At 37.9% G+C, this 25,581-nt stretch overlaps 2 protein-coding genes across 2 annotated transcripts in view; one reads left to right on the forward strand and one right to left on the reverse strand.

Moving 5' to 3' along the window:
• Positions 1 to 25,581, forward strand: part of pxb (putative Hedgehog signaling attenuator pxb) — a 443,477-nt gene that overhangs the window by 85,345 nt on the left and 332,551 nt on the right. The window lies entirely within an intron of this gene.
• LOC145664404 (uncharacterized) overlaps positions 23,612 to 25,581 on the reverse strand; it is a 47,126-nt gene continuing 45,156 nt past the window's right edge. Inside the window, exon 3 of the mRNA XM_081731082.1 lies at positions 23,612 to 23,690. Coding sequence (XP_081587208.1) covers positions 23,612 to 23,690 — 79 coding nt within the window. The remainder of the gene's footprint in view (positions 23,691 to 25,581) is intronic.

Raw genomic sequence — 25,581 nt, forward strand, 5'->3', positions numbered from 1 at the left:
TTCATGGAAGGAGCCTTCCCCGCTTTGCCCCACTCTCCGCTCCCCAAATTTCAAAGACAATGTTACAGTCGTTAAACTTCTCTTATCAGCGACAATAGAGGATTTTTGGAATACGTTACGCAAAGGGACCATCACTCACCCACACAGGGTTTCCCACGTAGCGTCTCATCAAGCTAGTCATTGTCGGACGCATTCCGTCACAACAATAGGTTCTAATCTTGGTCTCCCATCTGTAGACTGAGAGCAATAGAGAGAGAGAGAGAGAGAGAGAGAGAGAGAGAATCTGACGTCTTTTGAAAATGCCTCTTTGATGTAGTGACCTTTTCAGGTCAAGTGAATGAGGTAAATCATTAGGGCATGGGCACGCATACGTACACACACACACACACACACACACACACACATGCGCAAACTGATAGACAAAAAAAAAAAAACTTTTGAGATCATACCAGAGGGAAAATAAAAATTCGACCATCTTTTTACTTTTCAGGGTCTCTTGTTTATTTGCTTTCAATAATGTACACACGAAAATGTATATGATAAACTGTACGTGCAACACAGCATATTATTGAATGACCCATAAAATATTTTTACAGCTAAAATGAATTCTTTCAGTTTAAAGTGCCACAATTATGTTCCTTAGGCTAAAGGAGACTGATGTTGTGGTGATTAAGGCAAGTGAACGAGGATGGAAGAACTGGTGGAATGCTAATGTGGGAGGAAACGGGAGCACCCTGAGAAAGCTCACGGACATGCTGTTGTCCATCACAACCTTACTTGGCCGGGAATCGAACCCATGCACCATAAGTAAGCACTCTACCATTAAAATATCATGTCCCTATTTTTAAAGGTGAAAAGTACAATCTAATAAGATAATAGAAGCCTTAGTAAACATGATATAACAATATACGATATAATAATATGAGTGATTCTAGTTGGCGAACATTGTGTCGGTGATGTAATAACGATAATATAATATCAATATTGTCATACCAACACTTAAATGTTTTTCTTTTTTCCCTTTTTGTATTGAATTTTTCTTCTTTTGAGAAACTACTGAAAAAAAAAGGAAAAGAAAGTACCTCTCCAGTTAGAATTATCTACTAGTTGAGCATATAATAGGCTCAAATTATTGCAGAGTTATTGACAGGCCCTGCATGGAGAGACCAGAGTAGATTTCGTATAAGATATAAGGAAGTAGTGCAAGAGACGAGAGGCACACCCAGGAGGGTCAACCGGGTCTCGGACCCCTACCCCCAAAAAACTTCCAAACTCGATATACGACTGTATACTTTCTCAATAAAACTATACTTATTTGACAGGATTGATGTAGTACGAAAATTTGATCTTGCACTTCATCTGTACCCTCTCTTGAAAAAAAAAAAAAAAAAAACTGAGAATATAGGTGGAAGTGGTGTTAAGTATTTTACAATTACTTATTGTATTTTCGGATGCAAAATAACACCCATTCAATACTGGTGGCTAGCTAGATGTAATGGTTTGTAGTATTGGACTCCCCTCTCCCAAAGCTTGGACCCCCCCCAACAAAAAATTCTGTATGCGCGCCTCAAACACAGCAATTATACGTGCGTAGATTTGTGCTCTGTCTTATCTCAGTTTGGTAATACTCAACATTACGTCTCAAGTATCAATGTATATAACCAATGACAGAAACCTAATTTGCACAGTGCGTGTATTACGGGCCACCTCTACGCATGAGTCATCATCATCATTATCATCATCATCATCATCATTATCATCATAGGTATTCTGCCATTATTGGCAGGTCACTTGTCAGAATTGAAAAGCTTCCAGGCTCCACGGTCTTCCGCTATCCTTTTCGTCTTCACCTACAATTTCTCTGTTTTGATATCGTCCGTCAATTATTGTTTCCTTCGCCCCCTCCCTCTTTTTCCTGCTGCCATACCCTCTAGCGGTCCCTTATGATACAGTTCCTTCTTAGCCAATGTCCCAATCAATTTCTCTACCTCTTCTTAATAATATCCATTTCTAACACCTTCTCATTCGTTTCTTCCTTGACTCAGCTAATTCTCTCCTTTCTTCTCCACACCCACATTTCGAAAACTTCCAGTCGTTTTAAATCATTTTTGGGCCATTCCATCGTCACGGGCAGGACATTTACACGACATTTTTGATGCTTTAAAGTTGTATATTTCTAAAAGTACAACATAAATTCTGCTAATTGTATGATATATGAGCAGTACAGACTTAGGAGTATATGTAGCTGATGTTTTCAGTATTTTTTTCTGTTTAGAGTAGAAAATATTAATTCCTAAATGTCTGTCACGGGTGGGAACAAAAAAGAGAAGTGACTTTCGACACACTAAGTGAATGTTACAAAACTCTGTGAATTCTTAGCTCAAAATGTTTTTATTTAAACGGAAATGCATAAATGATGAAATTTTTAAACAAACTTCACATAATAGAAATTTGCCAAATATTTATTTAATGAATAAACTAAACTTTACTGTGTCACGGGCAGGACACATGGTTGTCACGGGCAGGACACCGTGTGAATCAACACACAACATCTCAATAAGAATGATTTCAAAAATGAAATAAAATGGAAAATAAGTTAATTTCTGCTGTTCTGTTATAGCATTTTACATAAATAATTATATTTACTTCAGTTGAGGCTCGCTTTTACCACATAAAAATAATAATATGCCGTACACTTATTTCTCACCACCTACATTTTAGGAAATGGTTTTATTTGCCCATTTACACCCACCTTGTAGGGAAATTCGTACAAAACACTGTCTAACAGTATATAAAATAGGTGCTTGTATCCAGTGCCCGTGCCGTGGGAAATCAGTGCCCGGGGCGAGAGTATACAACGCGTCGCGACGGCGCCCCCGTAAATATGAGTGAGATCGACAGACCAGCCTCAAAGCGTTACTATGGTTGGCGCGATGCGTAAGAAAATTTTCAAAAATAAACTCTACTTTTCGTTGATTTTGAGCACTTTTTAATACTTGTTTTCCTTCTATTTTATATATATATATTATTTTTTCCTCCTGAATTTTGCGCCCCCTTACTTTGACGCCCGGGGCCGTAACCACGCTCGCCCCCCTCCCCCCCGGGGCACAGCACTGCTGGTATCAAAGGTATTATTTGATCGAAATGCACGTAAGACACATCTTCAACAGTCTTGAAAATTTTATCGCAATCGCTTACGGTCTTCATACGAATTTCCTTGTCGACTTCGTCCTCTTCTACTGGGCTTTGTGCGATAGTTGCATGTCTATGTTTTCTTTTTCTGTCCACTAGAGAAATATTCCATCAACAAAAATGTTTATTGTTATATATCTTCAACAGCTGGTCTAACACAAGCCTTGTTAACATGCACAAGCCTTGTAAGTCGTCCCTCAGGATACCTTCATGGCTTTTGGAGTCACCATTTTCAGAATCTAAATAAAAGTCTGTTAGAAATTGAAAGATTTTATACGGATGAAACTCTAATATAAAAGTTCGACGAACTACCAAATTTTCACTGTCAAATTGCAGGAATAACTGTTTTGATTGGAGACATTCAATTGAGAAGAGCATTTTCCCGTCTTTTATTTAAAACGTCTTTTTTTTTTTTTTTTTTTCAATTTCTGCTGATGATAGTAGTAAAACAGATATATTTTGAAACGAAAAGTTTAAAGCTGCTACGAAATTAGCAGCACATTCTACAATTACTTTGTTTTGTTTCACAAAGTTCCATACTGGCCGTTTTGTACGTACTTCAATCCCATCTACTGCTCCCTTGAAACGAACAGAAAGGTGACACTAATGATAATATTTATATGACATTTATTTTAAGTTAAAACATCATACTGACAGTAATACATAATCCTCTATTTAAGTAAATAATGTTCATGCTTAGAAAACTTTATTTTAGTACACATGGAATAATTTTCTATCGTGAATAACCAATGTACACAAACTATCCCACGAGTGGCATGCCCACTGTCACGGGCAGGACAAGTTTTCAAATTGAAATAAATCGAAATATATTGTTAGCATTAGTCCAAAATTTGGTAAATGTGAAGTACACGTGAAAATTGTTACTTCTACTAAGTACGAACCACATTCACAAATTTAGTAATTCAGTACAATAACTTTTGGTAGTTTTCTGTCACGGGCAGGACACTCAAGTTGACGTTTATATCTTTAATGATATTATAACCAATTTTTATCCTGTAAACACTATTTCAACTGCAGCTTGTAGCAAAAAGAAGCATCTTGAATAGCTCGAAGTTACTTCAGCCAAACATGCACAATATACCGTAAAATGTGGCCGATAACAAGAATAAAAAATTTCCTCCCAGCTGACATGTTACAAATTCACAACTCAGACTTAAAATTTTACGTGAATTCTAATTATAAATAAGTTTTTCTTTGTGAAAAAGTAAATTTCGTTCTATTTACTTCATATATACGTAAAAATGCATTGATTTTAACAGTTTTCGAAAATTTGAGTTCATGCTCACTTTCGCGTGAAATGGCCCTTTTGCGTAATGTCCATGTTTCTGCCCAGTACAATACTCTACACATAAGTAGTAAACGAATATTTTAACAGTTTTCAAAGATCATAATAGAATGCAGCCAGGGCCGGATTTAGGGGGGTGCACCGGAGCATGTGCACCCCCCCCCATCCGTTGTGAATATACACTATCTAAAGTGAGAAACTGGCAGTGGAAATAGCAATACTTTCCTAAAATTCCATGTCATGTTTCTGTTTCGGGCTTAAAAGAAAGCGGTTTTGCTAAACACAATAGTTTAAGTCAGTTCCTTATACACATCACAGATCCTAAAGGCATTAAAAAAAAAAAATAATAAACTTGATTCAAATGTACTGATAGTTATCGATGCACCCCTCCCCCCTTAGAAAATCCTGGATCCGGTCCTGAATGTAGACGATTCGGTGTATACATTGTACTCTACACGAAAATTAGAATTATCAAATCAGTATATTTGAGGTGCCCCACCCATTTGTTAAGAATTTGAATGAACTTAAGGAGAGCACCTTAACAATAGGTTTCAATGTGACTTAATACTAAACATTTTCTTAAGAAGCCACAGTGGTGCCCACCCCCCCTTATGTCTATGACGCACCCCCCCAATTGTCTATCCGTAGGTGTTCTTCCATGAAAAAATCTTCTTTTCGATTAATTTACCCCCCTCATCAAACATATTTATATAGATTTTAACCCCCCAAATATTTCAATGACGCAGTTTGCGTCATAGCCCCCCCTTGTGGGCACCCCTGAGAAGCCATCTCATTCGCTTTTGTGGGCGGTTGAAGAATTTTAAAAAAGAAACAAGAAAATAAAAAGAGTTCCAGAAATTTCCCTGCGAAGAAGAATAGGGTAGTTGGTGGGTTCTTTTGTTGTAACAATATATCTGTTATTTTGCATGCTATGGGAAAAAGTGAGGAATTTAAGGAGAAGGGGATCATTATAATACCGATGGAAAGCGTCTTTATTTTTATTTTTATTTTATTTTATTTTATTTTATTTTTTGAAAAAGAAGCCTCCTTGGAAAGAACTTCCGTTCCCAGAATGACTTGCTTCCTCACGTCAATCGTGTTTCCCTTGTTTTTTTTTTCTTTTTTTTTCTCGAAACGATTTTCCCCTTCATGTTCAGCTTTTACGGGAAGAAGGGTTATTTCGTTGTATTGTAATCTGTTCACTATTCACATTCACCTGTGGCACTGTATACTTTTACAAAACAACCTTCTAATATATATATATATATATATATATATATATATATATATATATATATATATATATATATATATATATATATGGACGTATATATTACCAGTGCAGTGACAAATTTTAGAATTTTGTTTCGGGACTATGCACAACACGTGGAAGCAGGGGGGCAATTGCCCATCTGAGTTTGAGAATTAAATATATTTTAATTTATGCATAAATTGAAGTTTTATTGGCAAGAAGTGTAGAGTGATGAAACTTATGTGATATGATACAGACAAAAAATTAGCGGTAATTCTAACCTCTTATTCTATTCATAGAAGACAAAGGAAGCATCCTCTTGGCCTAACTAATTTCCCAGGCTACTTATTCACCCTTCTTGATTTTCTTTAATTCAAACATTTACCTTTCTTTGTAACTAAACGATGTAATTGTTCCTTTGCTATAATAACTAAAGTCCTGTTATATTGATATACCTCCAAGTTGGTGTGGAAACATCAGTTTCGCTTATCAGCTCCTCTTAGTTTTGGTGTTACTGACGACGGCCGATTTGAATCACAACTAACATCGGTTTAAAGTATGATAGGAGAAACGAAAGAAAGTAACAACCAAGAAAAGGAAACAGAAGAATAGAATGGACTGAAGAAAGAAAGATAAATAGTTCTTACATGAAATGAAATTTGACAAATACAGTATTATTTCTGAATAAAGAGCATAAGAAAATGGGAAATGATAAGATACATGGAATTTGAAAAAGTAAAAATGTATTTCGGGGGGGGGGAGAAGAGTACCTTGAGCCCGATAGCCCCCGTAAATACGCCACTATACCAGTATATCTTGTATTGTAAACATTGCATAATTCTACAATATTAGTCGCATGATACAAACAAGAAACTTCAAAGATGAGACTACATTAAGCTGAAGGAAACGATATGAGTAAATATTGTCATGCGTAGTTTTCGAGAGAAATCGATAAAAAAAATATTGTTTGTAAACTTAAAAATCGATGTTGAACGATAATCACAGCATCGAATAATACTGTTGTCCACGAAACGAGACTCAAAACGAAAAGCGCTTTTTCAAATTTGAGACGAGGTTGAGAAACATGATAATTCTTGTCTCGTTTTTGAGACGAGACATTTCTCGAATCTCGTGGTCTGTATTATTTAGTTCACCCGAGTTTTACACATCTCAAACACTGTTTTAGTGTCACATGATTCATAGTAAAACAAACTATAAATTGATAAAGTGATGGTACGAACGTAATGAAAAGAGCACTTATTAACGTTTAAAGATTACCCAAGTCATTACACAATAATATGTTTCAATAATAAATATAGTTTAAACCTTATTCGTCACATCCTTCGCGAACTTCTTGTCACGCGGAGGAATTCTGAGTACTTCTAGATGAAATTAAGAGTCTTCATCCCAGTGAAATTAAAATACCGCTAATTTTACAGTAATTATGTGATATCTTCAAATAGATAAAAGATAATCGAAATGTGGAACAAGAGCGCCCTAGACAATATCATTTTACATTAGATACCGTTATCATGACTCTCTTATCTGCTTTCGATTTACAGCTATTTGGAAAATCGACGTTTATTTTCGCGTTTCTAAACGGCTGAAAACGGAAAGCCACTAGGTGACTTGTGATAACGGTACCTCACGCAAAATAATACTGTCTAGAGCGCTCTTGTTCCATATTTCAATTATCTTTTATCTATTTGAAGATATCACATAATTACTGTAAAATTAGCGGCAATTTAATTTCGCCGGGATGAGGCCTCTTAAGAAAGAAAATCAGGAAATAAATTTTGTACATACATTTACTAAACGAGACGAGACGACAAAATTTATGAATCGAGACAACCTTATTTCTCCTCTTGTCTCCTCTAGTGGGTAACAATCAGGGCCGTAACTTGTGGGGGGGGCAGGGAGGGCAACTGCTTCCACCCCAGGGAAGCTCCCCGCCGTTCGAGAGGGGCCCATTGTAAGAAAAAATTTCTTACTCCATATACGATACGAACATGAAATTATAAATGAGCATCAAACAGATTCACTACATTACATAAACAAAACAATACACACAAGGTAAATAAAACAGAAATGAGTCGTGGACCCATTTCAGTAAAAAGTGTCTACGATTTGGATACGAAATAATATTTATTCGTATGGCTTTGAGTGGTGGCTCAGTGGTAGAGCGTTCACCTCTGGTGCTTGGGGTCCCGGGTTCGATCCCACCCCTCGCCAAGTGAACTTTGTCGTGGACAAACACCGTGTGCGTGGGTTTTCTCGGGATTCTCCCCGTTTCCTCCCACTTTCTTCATTCCACCATTTCATTCATTACTCATCATCACCGTTTCCATTAGCCTAACTGGCATAACCGTGGGACGTAAAACTCAAAGATTTCATTTCATTTCGTATGGCTTTGAGATTTGTCAATACTCTCCCTTTAATTAATTTGTCGTGTATGGAACGGGCCCAGAGGCGTAACTAACGGCCCCACAAATCTTGCCATTTCGGAAGGGCCCACAGACTCCGGGGTGGCCATAAAGAGCAAGAAAAATATGGAAAGAGGGGTCCCAAGAATTAGAAAAACAACTTTTCTAGGGGCCCCAAATACGCGTATTAATGCTTGCCCCCCCAGAAAAAATCTAAGTTACGGTGCTGGTAACAATATCTATCAAGATAAAACAGCTTTTCTAGCCTTCTTTATTGTCAGACGTGTGTTAATATTATGTGATTCAGGAGGATTGTTAGATGGGAAACAATAACATAGTCTCAGAATTTTTTGGTGGGAAGGAGGGGCAAAATATTCAGTATAGTTTCACGATTTTCATTTGTTTATCGCTATACTGTCTATAGAAAAGCATGTATCTCAAACTCAGGAGGGTCAATTTTCATTCTCGTACCCACTAGTTTCCATTTATTTATTTATTTATTTATTTATTTATTTATTTATTACCAGACGACATACTTTACTGGATGCCTGTGACATCACAATTCTTTATTATTATTAATTATTCTTTATTATTAATAATAATGTAAATTATAATAGATTCAAACTATAAGTTTTCTATAAAGTAATGAATCTTTCTGGTACTAAGCGTTGTTTCTGCCATTGGGGGGATTGACTGGTACAGTCAACGATAAACGTCCTTTCAGTTTGGTAACATTTATTTTGTGAATAACGGTGGTTTGACTGGAACGTACACAAAATTACATTCTTTTTAATTTACTGGAAACTGTACTCAAATTGTCCTTCCATTCTGAAGGTATTTACGAGACTAATTTCATCAAACAGAAAGAACTTTTGTCCCTGACTGTACAGGCTGTCTCAAAATTTATTTTTATCTAGTTATTAGGATTATGAATTAGATTTCTGGGTTTTCGGCATCTATTACAATGTTAGTGCGTCACATATAAGGAATGCCGTCCTTCGCCGATCACACTATACGAGGAAAGGGAAAGAGGGGAAACGGCCTGAAACTTGTATGTTATGTACCATCCTGTTATTTGCCTGGTGTGAATGAGGAAAATCTCCCGCAGGATGGCTCGCCTGAAAAAGCTTTTACACTTTTTCGACCAAATGTCCTTACCGGAATCGAACCCAGGACCGCACTATCTAATTGTTAAATGCTTCGTATTTTTTTTAAAAAAAATCTAAAATTTTGCGACACACAAGTTGCGAACCACTGTCCTAACTTCTGAATGATACCCTTGATGGAGACAGTGTACTCGACGTCCGCCGAGACCCTACAGAAGAATTGTAACCATAATATGTATGCATGTATGCTGTAGTATTCTCAATCTGCACATAATTTAATGCATAATATGTTTAGCGAACTGAATTTCTGTGCGTAATTTATGCATGAAACATGTTACAGAGCAACTGTCAATTACACATGTGACAGTTCTATTCCGCTGGGATGTACATTTCCATGTTACTTAGTCCCAACTGTTTACACAGCTAGTACTAAGTTTTTCATCCTATCCATTTGCACTCTCCTACCCTCTCTTGTGAGCTAGTAAAGTAATTAGCGCAAGTTGAAAATATCAATTTGTCTTGTAGATGTCACTTGCATCGTTGCCCTATTGTTATATGCATACATGAACTAATATAATTGTTAACTTTATTGTCTGTAGAAAACTTGATTGTAAACTAAAGCGAAAGAAGCAGGAATGGCTAATGAATTCATTTAGTATGGGAGTAATGGTTAAGAAATGTATTTTAACGTTAATAAGTTAACCTCTGCTTCCGTTCGACTAGTCAGCTTCCTGTGAATCTTGTTATTGGCAGATTATTATATTAACGAAACGTCATTCAGTGTCAAAACAAGCTGATTTTGTGGATAATAACATTTACGTATAATTATTTCTCCCCTTTTACTCGATCAGTATGCAATATATTACTGTAATATCCGGAGAAGAAAGGAAAAAAAATCAATTTTAACGGGTTTTGATTGTTTATTGTTTACATTACGTAATGCAACAAGCACGAAGTATCGTACAATAGAACTCTAAGCATTTACAAAACGTGCAGATAGAATGTGCTATATCTTTCCTAAAAAAAAAAAAAAAAAAAAAAAAAGGTATTACCTAAGAATGTAATTTATGCATGTAACATACCTGTATGGCAAGTAATAAGAAAGAAAGCTAAAATGAACGCGAAAAATAGTGGAACGTTAAAAATCAAAATCGAGTATTAAGGGTTAAAGTATTTTAGTTCTTTCTGTTCGGAATTGAAATTGGATTGTTTTTTTAGACAAGGAACACGATACCTGGTGCAAGGGGTTCGGTCCCAGGTCATGTCAGTTTGTGGTGGAGAATAGTGTATACGAGACGAGAAATAAGGATTTCTCCTCTCCTCTTGTAGATTTTTGTCGAATTCGTAAAATGTATCGGTTTCCATATCATTTAATTATGACCTCCTGTATCATTTATTTATGCCCTTCCATGACCTTTGTTTATGGCCTTCCATATTTTTTAAGTATGACTTTCCTTATCCTTAGTTTATGACCTTCCATATCCTTTATTTATGGTCTTCCTTTATTAGGTCATAAATAAAGGTTATGGAAAGCCATAAACAAATGGCTTTCCATAGTTCTTATTTATGGCCTTCCATAGCCTTTGTTTATGGCCTTCCATAGCCTTTGTTTATGTGCTTCCATAGCATTTATTTATAGCCTTCCATAACATGTATTTATGGCCCTTCATGTTTTTTATTTATGACCTTCCATAGCTTTTATTTATGACCTTCTATAACTTTTGTTTATGGCCTTCCATAGCTTTTATTTATGACCTTCTATAGCTTTTGTTTATGGCCTTCCATAGCTTTTATTTATGACCTTCTATAACTTTTGTTTATGAGTTTTCATAGCCTTTATTTATGACCTTCCATATCCTTTATGTTTCGATTCTCGAAGACTTCTTTCTCGTCTCGATTCTCGGGACGCTTTTCTCGTTTCTTTATATTAAATATTTTTTGTACAAAATTTAATTTTAATTTTAATTTCATTTAGAACGCTTCACGACAGGTTACAAAGGGAGTGATGTAACAACATTTGAAACATATTTATAACTGAGGTATATTGTATTATCACTTGACTATCTTTAAACGTTGGTAAATGCTCTTCACTGTATTTGTGCAAATATTTTATCAATTTATAGTTATTTAAAAAAAAATATTAATCGTGCAACACTAAAAAACTGTGTTTGAGTTCTAAAATTTGTTAGAACTAGCGTTGCACAGCACACAAGACTTGAGAAATCTAAATCAATTTCCACACGAGAATCGGGGGTACACGGTAGCTCAGTGGTAGAGCGTTCACCTCTGGCGCATGGGGATCTTGGTTCGATTCCAACTCGCGTCAAGTGAGCTTTGTGGTGGGTAAACACCGTGTGTGCGGTTTTTCTAAGGGTTCTTCCTGTTTCCACCCACTCTCTTCATTCCACCGTTTTATTAATGTCTTATCATCACCGTCTCTTTTAGCCTAGACGGCATAAGCATGGGACTTAAAACTTTAAAGATTTCATTTCATTTTATTTTCGAGTCAAGAATTGTCATGTTTTTTTTTTATCTCGTCTCAAATTTGAAATTGCTCGTCTCAACTTTCGCTTCCTTCTCGAGACGAAATGAGAAATTTCACGTATTGTAGGTACCGCTACTGGACAACATTGTATCTTAGAATCTTCTCGGAGTACCTTTATTTTTCTCCACATTCTCTTCCACATTAACGATTTCATAATTATATGTCTCCTGTAGAAAGAATGAACATAACGTGGAACGTTAAACTAAAAATTTAATTTCAAATACAACTCACCGTACTTTCCATTTTGTATCACACATTTAATTTAGTTATATTATTAATTATCCTAGCTATGTATAAAATTACATAAACCGACATAAAAATAACAGGTTCATCCGGTTGACGTGGAAAGTTGAAATTTGGCATGCTTGTAGCTTTCCGGGACTAACCCACTGGAAAATTACCAAAAGTGAATATTTTGTTTTTTTAGGGGGTCTAATGGAGGGGAGAGAGAAGGAATTTCCATGAAGAAATGGGCGTTTTCTTGGGATACAATCTTATCTCCTAGAAGAAAAATGAGAGTCGGTAGAATAGTGGGTTTAAGAGGTGCGAGGTCGTAGATTGAGCAAGTACGAGAGTCTGGGAGCAAATCCTCCAACTGGCCAAATTCAGGAAATATTAACAGCAAATGCGCGAAATTCACTTTTAATGCAAAGGCTGATATATGGAAGATGCGAGGATCTGGAGCGGAGTCCCCAGTTAGCCAAAAGTTAGTTTTTTTTTTTTTTTTTAATAAAATCTAAGTATTCTGTTTATACTTATGAATGTGTAATTTCTTGGAATTTAAATAGTTACTTTTCCTTGTAGCTGCATCTGTGCCAAGCTTCCCGCTAAGTCCAGTGGCATTACGCTAGATCAGAGCCACCGAGGCCGGAACCTCCCCAAAACCTCGTAATTCGACATACATTTGTACACTTTCTTAATAAAACTATATTTGCTTAGCAGAGAATTAACTGGTGTAGACTAAAGATTTCACCTTACCTTTCATCTGTGCTATTTCTTTTCTGTTTAAAACAATCTAATTTTATCATTTTTCGTGAAAATATAGGTAGCAGTACTTAAAAATTACTTATCATTTTTTTTTTTAGAAAACGAAATGAAATGAAATCTTTAAGTTTTACGTGCCACGATTATGCCCACTAGGCTAAAGGAAACGATGATGATGAGAAATGAATGGAAATGTTGGAATGAAGAAAGTGGAAGGAAACAGAAGAATCTTGAGAAAACTCACGCCCTCGGTGTTTGTCCACCACAAAGTTTACTTGGCGCGAGTTGGGATCGAATCAAGGGTCCCATGCACCAGAGGTGAACGTTCTACTAGTGAGCCACCGCGGCCCCTATATAAGCGTAGAGTCTTGTATTAGTGAACTCCCGAAAACTTTGTCACCCTTCTCAACATAAATTTTAGATATTGGTTAGAATAGAAGGAAATGTCATTTCGTGGATTGAAAGACAAAGCGCGTTAAGGAAGCTACTTGGACAAGTTTTGAAAAGGGTAAAAGAAAAAGAATTGGCATTATTTCCTCCTTTCGACCCCTTTGCCCATACTTTTTCTTCTCACCATTGCCAGACAAACTTAACTATCTTAGAAACCACCCTGCGTGAAGACGTCGCCTGCATGTCACAGACAATACTGAACACCATGGGTTCTTCTATTCCCAATGCAGATTAATCACTTTTTTTTTTTTTATTTATTTCTCTTGCCTCTTCCCCCGAGTGGGACTTTTGTTAGATGATATTGAACATGGAGAAAAGAGGGAAATTGTTGCCCCAACTATTCTGAGAGGGCGAGATTGTGAAAACGATCCATGTTCTCTTCCGGGAACTTCCCGAGGGATGCTGAGAGAGATGAAAAAAACGGGAGTCCCTGAGAATAGAAAGGAAAAGACGGGAAGGGCGATTTTTTTTTGGTTGGTTCCTGAGGGAAGAAGGGTGAAATCCAACAGAAAAGTGCCCTCCTTTTCTTGCATTTCTGTGAATGTAATCGCAGGAGGTCCCTTCCAGAGAAATATGACCTCTGAATGAAAGAAAGCATATAGTGCTATTTCTTCTGGAGGAAGGCCTCTCCTTTGATCCTTCTGGAGGGCTTCCACCAGCTAGCTTCAGAGCTCGTTGATGGATCTATTCACTAGAGGATTCCCCCTCGTCACCCCTTCCCTTCCTAGACAAACCCCTTCCATTAGTTCTGTAGACAGTCAGCGTCTTCCAGTAAGTAGAATCCGTGCTTTTCTTATGGCACAATACCATCGTCTTGACTACCAATACAAGGTTCCTATGCAACTAATAGCTGTTTCTCTTGGAGACACGGGATATATAGCTGATGTTGACACTCCCTTTCCAGATGTTTATGGGTAGAATAAGAACTTCACTTTTATGTTGCAGATCCAGATGGATGTTTTCTTGTTATCTTATTATAGGAAAAAGCAAGAGAAAATCATTTAGCATTTAGAGAACCATTTATGACTCATACAATGAAACCTCTAAAAAAATACCCAACTACTATATAAGATGTTTCATGTGGAGTATTGTGCTGTATGGGGCAGAAATATGGACATTACGCAAAAATGATGAGAAACGACTGGAAACTTTCGAAATGTAGGTGTGGAGAAGAACGGAGAGAATTAGTCGGGTAGAGCTGAAAATGAATAAGAGGATGTTAGAAATGGTGGGGGAACAAAATAATAGTTTCAGATATTGTTGAGAAGTGGAAAAGAAGCTGGTTTTAACATTGGTTAAGAAGAAACTGTATCATGAGGGACAAGCTAGAGGGTATGGTGACAGAAAAGAGAGGATGGGGCGGAGGAGGCTACAATTGATGAACGATATCGATACAAATAAAAAAAAATCGTACGTGAAGACAAAGAGGTTAGCGGAAGAACGTGGAGCATGGAAGCTTCTCAGTTGCAGCAAGTGACTTTCCAATAATGGCAGAATATTTATGATGATGATGACTACGTAAGAACACTAAATTTCGTTGATGTATCGTTTACTTTTACAATCAACTCGTAAACATCGTCAGCTGAAGTTCTTTCATTGGGTGGTGAGTGGTTAACTGATCTGTTTTCCATAGCCATTATATATGGCTTTCCATAAGCTTTATATATAACCTATCATAGCTTTTACGTATGACTTCCCATAGCCTTTGTTTATGGCTTTCCATAGCCTTTATTAATGGCCTTCCACAGACTTTATTAATGACCTTCCACAGACTTTATTTATGACCTTCCATAGCGTTTGCTCATGGGTTTCCGTAGTCTTTATTTATGACCTTCCATAACCTTTATTTATAACCTTCCATAGCCTTTATTTATGTATTTTCATAGGTTTTATTTATAGACTTCCACAGTGTTTATGATGTCATTCCATAACCTTTATTTATGGCTTGTGACACACTACTTATGCAGAAATGAATAAATGACATCTTAAAAATAGATTTCCAGTCATCATGAAACGATGGTCGCTCAACATCAGAAATTCTCTTCTGAATCACGTGCATCAAGGCCTCATCTGCCATAGAAAGATGCCTTGAAAGTGATATATAATCTCGGAAAGTGTATATAAGCAATGTACCTCGTCTCTTAAAGTGTGTATAAGCAATGTGTCTCATATCGGAAGCGTATATGAGCTGTGTATCTTGTCTCGGAATGTGTATATGAGCAATGTATCTCGTATCTGAAAGCGTATATGAGTAATGTGCTCCGTCTCGTAAAGTACGTATATATGAGCAGTGTGTCTCGTCTCGGAAAGTGTATTCTAATGCAAGAGCTTTATCTTGTCTCATAGGATGTCAAGGTATGAACATACGACTACACATTTGCAGTGTATGTACAGCACTTTAGAGAATTAGATTATGCCACTAATTCATGACGAATATTACGCTAATAATGCAAATAAATACGTAACGTGAAAATATTCATAACTTTGATGACAATTACTAAACATGGAAAGAATTTGGTTGCCCTACTCCTTCTCTAGTTACTTAGTGGCTCCACTTAGAAACCTTAGACAAGTTGGTTGATTTGATTCAAGGATGTTATAAAATAGTGGATCTGCCCATACGTATCTTCATCATATGAACTCAATGAAGCCAAAAAATAATAAAAATAACCGAGCATCGTCTAAACCGGCACGTCTGATTGGCTGCTCTCGCTTCTGCCATGATTGTTGGCTCGAAACAGTGCGATCTTAGTGGCACGGAGTGGGCAGAGTAGGTGTGGCGAAGCTGTGACGTATGACTTCACGATTTTGCTGTATGTGCAGATCCTCTATTTTATAACATCCTTGGTTTGATTGAAGTTTAGCGTCTCGTACAGCACCAGGGCTATTCAGGACATGAACCCAGAGCTTAAAGTGGGATTTGAACTACCGGAGCTTGAACGAGAATCGAATTCGTTCCTCTTGTACGTACAGTACCAAAGACTTGTACACTAACCATATAGCTAGGAGAGAGCTGTACAAAATATTTCGTTACTTTATATTTAGGATATGTTACAAAATATGTAAATAGTAAGATCGACATAAATGTTCACATGGCAAATACCTACGGTCTGGGTCCAGTTCTAGCGAGGAAATTTATAAGAAGGAGATCTTTTACTCTACCAAAAGTAAGATGCGATGATAATAAGGCAAAGCAGGGACTGGATTAGTAAGGTAATGACTTATCAAGAACGTTTGTTTCTGAACTGATTTACTTTTTCTTAACCCATACAGTACCGAGCTATTAAAACAACATGGAAGTGGAGAATTTCTGTGACAAACGTTCATAGACAATTGGTTGGTTAATTTAGATGTCAGGGGAACACTTTATCCTAGAGGTTGGAGCGTTGAACTCACGTTCACGTGGTCCCGGGCCGGTGTTTTCCAATTTTCGGCGTCCTCCAGCGTCGAGAGGCAAACTGAGGAATCAAGTGAATAAACGACGTGACGGCCGCTAGGTCTACAAGGTTCCTATGTATGTTATAGACAGGGCGACCAGGGCCGTAACTTGTGTGGGGCAGGGGGCAATTTCCCTTCCAGGGAAACTCCCCGCCGTTTGTGGAGGGCCCATTTTAAGACAAAATTTTCTTATTCCATATACGATATGAACATGGAACTGTAAGTGAAACATCAAACAGGTTCACTATATTACATAACCAAAACAGCACACAAGAGGTAAATAAAACAAAAAGGTAAATGAGTCCTGGGCCCATTTCAGTAAAAAATGTCTACAATTAGGGACCCTTGAAATAATATTTATTTTATGGCTTTGAGATTTGTCAATATTGTCTCCTTAATTAATTTGTTATGTATGGAACGGGCCCAGGGGCGGAACTAGCAGCCCTACAGACTTTGCCGTGCAAGAGGGCCCAAGGCTTTGGGGGCCCACAAAGAGTAAGATGGAAAGCGGGGGCCAAATAATTAGAAAAAACAACTTTTTCTAGAGGCCCCAAACACGCGTATTAATGCTTGTTCCCCTCCCAGAAAAAAAAAATTACGTTACGGCGCTGAGGCCGACGTAACGCGCTGACCACGCACGTGTTCGTCATTAGGCAGAACGTACTTCAGCCGGTCTCCAATAGATGGCGTTGGAGTGGTCCACAAAAAGGGTGGTTGTGCCAAGTTCTTTGATTTAGTTAAGTCCCTTTTCAAGAAACGAAGCAGTATGAGACATGGGCCTACAACTTAAAATGGAATCCGAAACTTATGAACTCCTATCGGTAATCAAACCCAAGCTTCCCGCGATGAAACTGAGTATACTAACCACATAGCCACAAGAAAGGTGTATATGAATTACTGAAATTCCAAATATTATTTTCTTTGTAACAACAAAATCGAAAACGCTAATATTAAAATCGATGCTAAAGCAAGGGTAAATAACAATATACATTAGTTTCTTTTCTTTCTTTTCTTCTCCTTCCTTTTTTACTTTTAGATTTAGGTTCAGGTAGTAATTTTCCTCAATATTTTTTTTTATTGAGAATCAATATACTGTACTATTTTTTAAAAAAATATTCGTTATCCTGGAAAGTAGCACTCCGCACAACTCTCGTGCTTGGAGGTGTAGCCTAACTCAACAAAAGAGAAAAGTTAACAAACCGCTAATAATATTCCGAAGGTGCCTGACATGCTGACGCCACGCCGGCCAGATATACTATATCTCTACATCCCTTTCCATCGACCGAGGTTAAAAAGAAAAAAAATACAACGAAAAAAAAAAATAAATAAATGTACAGAACCAGCAAGCAATACGTCATGTTTATTAGTGGAAGTCACGTGACGAGGAAAGTCAATGAGGTCAAAATCAGCGCTTCGTAAATCAAGTTGGAGAGGAGATAAAGGAGAGGGGAAGAATAGGAAGAGAGAGAGAGAGAGAAGGAGAGAGAGAGTCAATAAATTCACGTTGCATTTGTTTATTGCATTTGTAAAAGTGTTACCAACTATGAAGAAAACTACTTTACACGAAACAGGCAAACATATGGTTATCAAGTTGCACAGGTCAGTGTTATTGTTATTTAGTAGGGATGGCCAATTCCGGAATTTTTACTTTCCGGAATCCGGAAAGTAAAATCGGAAAAATTCCGGATTTCGGAAAAATTCCGGATTTTTTCCGAATGTCGGAATTTTTCCGAATTCCGAAAATTTTCCGAATTCCGGAATTTTTCTGAATTCCGGATTTTTTCCGAATTCCGGATTTTTTCCGAAATCCGTTTTTTTCGAATTCCGGAAAGTAAATTTTCCGATTCCGGAAAACAAAATTTCCGGAATCCGGATTCCGGAAAATTTTGGCCATCCCTATTATTTAGTTATGCTTAATTCTAATGACAACAAACTATAGCTATTGAAAGGGGCCGTGGTGGCTTAGTGGTAGAACGTTCACTTCTGGTGCATGGGGTCCTTGGTTCGATTCCAGCTCACTCCAAGTGAACTTTGTGGTGGACAAACACCGTATGCGTGGGTTTCCTGGAGGTTTTCCCGTTTCCTCCTACTTTCTTCATTCCACCCTTTCATTCACTTCTCATCATCACCTTGTGCTTTAGTCTAGCCGGCATAAGCGTGGGACATAAAACTTAAAGTTTTCCTTTTATTTTATAGTTAATGAATTTTTATTATTGTTATCTATTTCTAAACATTCTGGGCTAATTTATTACCAAGAGATCTCCGACTTTATGTATATTGGGGGGGGGGGTTGAGAGCTCCATCGTGATGATATCGCTAGTATACGCACCTTCGACGTGGAAGATGCTCGTTTGATTCCTGTTGGGAGTAGTGTGGATATTGCTTTAAACTGTAATTTCACGTCTCATACAGTTTCGATGCTGGAAGGGACATGAAGCTCCACACCAAGCAATTCCATGGGGTGACTTCCATAATGACGTCATCCATCATTAAACAATCATCTTCCATAATTTTCAATATACAGTGCTTATATCTTTGTAATACAGTAATAGAGTCGTTACAGCGACCAGTAAAGTGGCGTAGTCTCTAACGTGGCTAGCTACCGACTAGAGAGTAGGCTCGATTTTCGATGCGAGTGGGAGGTTTTGTTGTTCTATCATTCTGCCAAAAAAAACTCAGGAGTTTATTCAACCTCTTTAGAATGGACCAAAGATACCTGCACTGATCATGAGTTTAAGAGCAGTCCAAGCATGTTACTGAGCAATTCGTCTCCTGTATGTGTCGAACTCATAAAAGTATGACGCTTCACCTGGGCTACAGTTCGCTCTCAAATGGGGACCCCTTATACGAGGCACGTCCAGAAAGTAAGTTCCGTTTAGTAATAAAATTAAATTGTGTACAGATACAGAAAAATTATTTATTGCACAAAATTCTACAACTCTTAAACTACTTTTCCACATAACTGCCGAAATTTTGCAGGCATTTGTCATAGCGTGGCACAAGGTTTTGTATACCTTCTTCATATAGAAGTTTGCCGCCTGTGTCTTCAACCAGTTGGAAACAGTTTCTTTCAGCTTGTCGTCATTGTTGAAGTGTTGACCGCCAAGGAAAGACTTGAGATGTAAGAACAGATGAAAGTCGTTAGGAGCTAGGTCAGGCATTCAGCGCATTCAGAAAACGAATCACCGCTCTGATTTCACAAGCGGCGGGATTTTCAATCAACACTGACAATGTAAACAAGCACAGCAAAGCGTACGTAACTGACAGCGATCTCCAAATGGCGCAGGTTCTTCTCCTTGATACAGAGCGTCTACCGCGCATGTGCGGAACTGCGATCGCAGCGCTGCAGCGGACATAAATTGAAACGGAACTTACTTTCTGGACGTGCTATGTATTTACCTGCTCCTAGATCTAGTATGTACTAAACGTGTCTTTCGTGCATATGATCTCAGATTCGATTCCCGGTGGGGGGATATTGAAACATTATGGTGATCAGATCCAGGCGTGTACCCAGAAATTTTTGTTGAAAGGGGATCAAGCTTTAGTGTGAAGGGATCTAATATTACAACCCACTACGTCTATGTAGTATTTAACGGGTATTATTCAGCACCCGAAAAGACTATAAGTAATTGTAAAATATTTCCACCTATATTTTTAGAAAAAAAAATGATAGAATTAGATCGTTTTTTATAAGAGAAAGAGTACAGATAAAATGTAAGATCTAATTTTCATGTTACATCAATCTTTTCCCTGTTAAACAAATATACCTGTAATTTTATTAAGAATTTGTACAACTGTATGTTGAGTTAGGAAGTTTTGGTGGGTTCGGACCCGTTGGACTCACCGTGGGCGCGCCCATAGCCGGGTCCCATCTCAATCTGTAGGTCCACATATCATAAGCTGAAAAGACCACTAAACTTCTACAATTAGCATGGAAACTAATTCAATAATAATAATAGTAACAAACTTCGTAGCAAAACACCCATGACCTATACCAGCCCTGCTTGAGGCCGGAGCACATTGGTCCTCTCTCTCACTATTAATTCTTCTTTCTCTCAGCAGAGTTCGATACTTCGTTCATTCTAGCAGGATCACAACTATCCTCAGCTAGCCGAGTGAACGCCGTAATGCCATCATCATCTGGAGAAACTCTACAATCCCTCCAATGAAATTTGAATCCAACTTTGTTCTTTCTTTTATCTGTCACTCCTTGTAAGTTCTGCAAGTTTCCGTTCCGTCCTTATTAGAATAGTATCACAGTTATTGTCTTGTAGTTTTGCAAATCTGACTAATTCGGAATTTTTTTTATGAAGCTAAAGTATTAATTAATTCAAGTACCACATACAACCCAAACTAAGCCTATCTCTAGCCGAGCTCAGTCATCAAATATAGCGATCGTTATTCGTTTAGTGGTTGGATCGAAGTCTAATGGTGAGAGAGCGTTGGACTCATGTCCGCGTGATCCCAGATTCGATTCCCGGCCGGTGCTTCCAACGTTTTTGGCTTTCACCCAGAGTTGTGAGGCAAAGTGGGAAGTCACGTGAATAAAAGACGTGATGATCACTAGGTCTAGAAAGCTCCTGTTACAGTAGAGCGACACAGCGCGCTGACCACGCGTTTATTGGGGGCGCGGTGGCTAAGTGGTAGAGCGTTCACCTCCGGTGCTTGGGGTCCCTGGTTCGATCCCAGCTCGCGCCGTGTGGACTTTGTGGTGGACAAACACCGTGCTCTTGGGGTTTCTCGAGATTCTCCCGTTTCCTCCCACTTTCTTCATTCCACCATTTCACTCATCTCACATTATCACCGTCTCCTTTAGCCTAACCGGCATAAGCGTGGGACGTTAAACTTAAAGATTTCATTTCATTTTTTCCCACGCGTTTATCTCTAGGAGAAACTACGTAGTTCAGCCGGTCGCTAATAGATGGCGTTGGAGTGGTTCAGACCCACAAAAAGGGCTATTACACCAAGACAATGTGATACTTGTCCACTATTTTTTTTTTTTTTTCAGATCCGGCCAGTAGTTACCGAAACATAAAATACCACTAACACACAGAGACATACACACACACTTGGAGTGAAATTATAACATTATCGGATGCTTACGTCGGAAGATAATAAGAGAAGTGAATATTTTTTTAAAACATTGCATCTTTGAATGTAAGATATCCTGGTTTGATGTCAGATGCATTTCATGCATTATTTCTTATTATTTCGTTTCTATTCTAGCAGATGAAGTACCCTGTCTTCTCACGTGTCGAACACTATGCAACCTGAAATGCACCAGAGCCGTTTGGTTTGTCTAACTTTAGGGGATTTTGAGATTACCAACCTATACCAAGCCACAATGTGAATATTGTATAAAGAATCAATAGACAAACAAACAAACTTTTAACTTTATTTATAAAGCAAGATCTTCCAATAACCTATATCCATCCTCTGCCCAGTTTGAACATCCCTATCCTACAAGTTTTAGGAGAGGAAATAATTGTTTTTAAAGAAAAAAGAAGATGAAAAACATTGTTACCGGCTAGTAACGACTCCCACATTAACTTAAATGCCAGTAAACGGTCAGTTCAGTTCTTATGAGACTGTTTTACAGAGAGAGAAAGAGAGAGAGAGAGAGAAATTTCTTTTCGCTTTAGGAAGTTTTACATCAACAGCAGTTTCGCACAATGAGCTGTACAGGAAATCGTTATTTTACAGTCTTCTTCGTTCATTTAGTGTTCTAACCCCTTGCACTCTCGCTATATCTTTTTTTTTCCAAAGCCATAGAATTAACATTAGGGGGAGAGTGAAAGAGAATTTTAGGCGTGAGGCATCGCAGTGTTGAAGGTGGAAGCTTGGGAGGAAAAGGGGGGTTTGTTCATAACTTCTTTATCGATCCACTATTGCTTAAGAGTTCCTATGCTAAGAGTGGGATGTGAAGAAGAAGAAGAAGCAGGGTCAATTTTTAAGTTCACCCCTTTTTCATTGTATTCCTCCCTTGCCTCCTCCAACCCTCCTCATGCGTCTATTCTATAGTAATACTCGCTTTTGCTGTTATTCATGGTGAAGGTAGAGAGCGGACGAAGATTACAAGATCGATTATTATTATAGACGCTTGGCCGTCTGGCATTAAACTCCCCCTCTTCGTCCCCCTCTCTATCTCCTTCCTCGACGTCGTCCTCACCACATAATTTTGATCTTACAATACGTGCCCAGGGAATCGAAGCGTACCACTGGAAAAGTGCTCACTATATTATTCAAGGTTTTATGTTAACGCGGATTTAAAGGGTGGATGAAGTTGGATGGATGGTACACTTCTATGAGGCTCCTACAAAGTTTTTAGATCTTAGAATGTTCAACCATAATTCTTCTCGAGATACAAAATTATCCCATTCAAAATGTTCTTCAAGGACACACAGTAAATATATTCTTTAACCTGTAATAAATATATTCTTTAACCTGTAAGCATGTTTAATCTCCTAAAACCAATTCGCTTGGCGTAACAGCCCTTTCTGTGGGCCTGAGCCGATCCAACGCCATCTCTTAGCGATCGACTGAACTACATCTAGCCTAGCAACGAACATGGTGTCACCGCGCTACATTGCCCTGTCTCTAACGGTTGTATCAGGAGCTGCCCTGTCTCTAACGGTTGTATCAGGAGCTGCCCTGTCTCTAACGGTTGTATCAGGAGCTGCCCTGTCTCTAACAGTTGTATCAGGAGCTGCCCTGTCTCTAACGGTTGTATCAGGAGCTGCCCTGTCTCTAACGGTTGTATCAGGAGCTGCCCTGTCTCTAACGGTTGTATCAGGAGCTGCCCTGTCTCTAACGGTTGTATCAGGAGCTGCCCTGTCTCTAACGGTTGTATCAGGAGCTGCCCTATCTCTAACGGTTGTATCAGAAGCTTTGTAGACGCAGTGGTCGTCACGTTTTTTATTCACTTAACTCCCCAGCTTGCCTCACGACACTGACTGGACGCCGAGAATTGAGAAGCACCGACCGGAAATAGAACCTGGAACGACGCGGAGATTAGTTCAACACTCTAACTACTAAACAACAGTAATTAATATCCTATCCTATCCATATCTTTGTGGCTGTGCGTGGTTAGCGTACGCGCTTTTGGCGCGGGAAACTCGATTTCAATTCCCGGTGGGAGCTCATATAGTTCGGATCCCACATTAAATTGTAGGTCCACGTCTCATATAGCCTCGGTGCTGTGCGGGACGCTGAATTCCTAACTCAAGTAAAATATTGTTGTTGCTGGTTATCGCTAAAATAATAGCTAACATATCATACAGTTGACTTAATGCCCAACTGCAATACAAAAAAAAAAAAAAAAAAAAAGAACATGTCCCAAAATCTCATCCCTCATAGAGGATGAAACCCTTACATTTAAACTGTCTGATATATATATATATATAGTGGCGGATCCAAGCCCCCCTTGACGCTCAGGTATACACTGGTTAAAATGGGCTTCAATCCTGCTTCTCACTGGGTAAAGCGGCAAACTATGGCTTAGCCCCTCCCTTTATCATATCCTGGATTCGCCACTGTATATATATATATATATATATATATATATATATATATATATATATATATATATATATATATATATATTCTTATTGTGGATTCTTCTTGTTTTACGTGCCTTCATCTATCATTTCAATTAATATTACCCATCTCCTTTAATATGCAGGACGTAATCTTGCGAAGTTAAGGTAAAAGAATCATTTTTTAAAATTTCAATTCAATAATATTTATATTAGGACGTTGTACTGAATAGAAAATACTGCACTTTTGCCAGAATTAACGGTTCTGCGTTTCAAAACGTATCACCTGTACAGAGTAGATATACAAGAGTATTATACTGGCACTTTATCACATGGTAAACAACACACATTATGTTAAAGATACACTATTTCATTAAGCGTTAACATATAGTGATGATTAAGAACTATATGCATTACAACCAGAGCCATATGATATATTGGATTCAATGCAGTATATCTGCGAAACAGTTTCCACTATAAATAGACGCTCATGTTTCCAGCGAGATTACTACCTACCGTGTTGTTCATTTTGGTTCATTATTTAACCTGGACACTAAATCAAAGCGAGTGACCTCAATTCACGTATTACTCGATGCTGTTTCTAGCTTGATTGCGTGTGTCGAGTTTTGTACAACAAGCACAATTTAAGATGATTACTCTTTCGATTGTTTGTTGCTAACCCTTCCTTCCTTCCTTCCTTCCCCTCTCTCTCTGATTGTTTGCCAGCATTAACTCATATTTCCCTTTTTCCTGGCATATCCTCCACCCGCAGTGCTTCAAAGTATTGATGGTTGCATATGTTTTCGGGGTTATTTAGTAGATCTCGTCAACTTGTCATATGCAGGAGTCATGGTTGCCAGTTCTTTTTAGTGAACTAATAAGAACAGTTTCTACCCCTTTTTTTCTCTCTCGCCTTCGTTTCAATAGTTGCAAAATGACTACCAGCAGCTGAAAGATTTTAGAGTTTGAGATATCTATTTGCCAAACTTAATTGGGAAATGAGACCGAGATTCGAGATTTACTATACTTAACATCCATGGCTAGTACTGAGATTGAGATAAGAGAACAGGGTAGCTCAGTGATAGAGCGCTCACATCTGGTATGAAGGACCTTGGTTTGATCTCAGGCCATATATCTGTTTAAGACAATAATATATATCCGAAACAGTAGTAGAGAGGTTTGCTTTGGTTAAGGTTTTAATTTTAATTTAAGTTATACCTTGTTTCAAAGCGGAAATAAGCAGTTTGCAACTTGATCAACTAATCAAATGAAACTTTGGGCTATTTAACACTGATTGTTTTATTATTCTTTTTACTGATTTCTCAGCCGGGAAACAAATCCGAGTTCATT

Source organism: Thermobia domestica, chromosome 11 (assembly GCF_964235325.1).
Source record: "Thermobia domestica chromosome 11, izTheDome1.hap1.1, whole genome shotgun sequence".
Lineage (NCBI taxonomy): Eukaryota > Metazoa > Arthropoda > Insecta > Zygentoma > Lepismatidae > Thermobia > Thermobia domestica.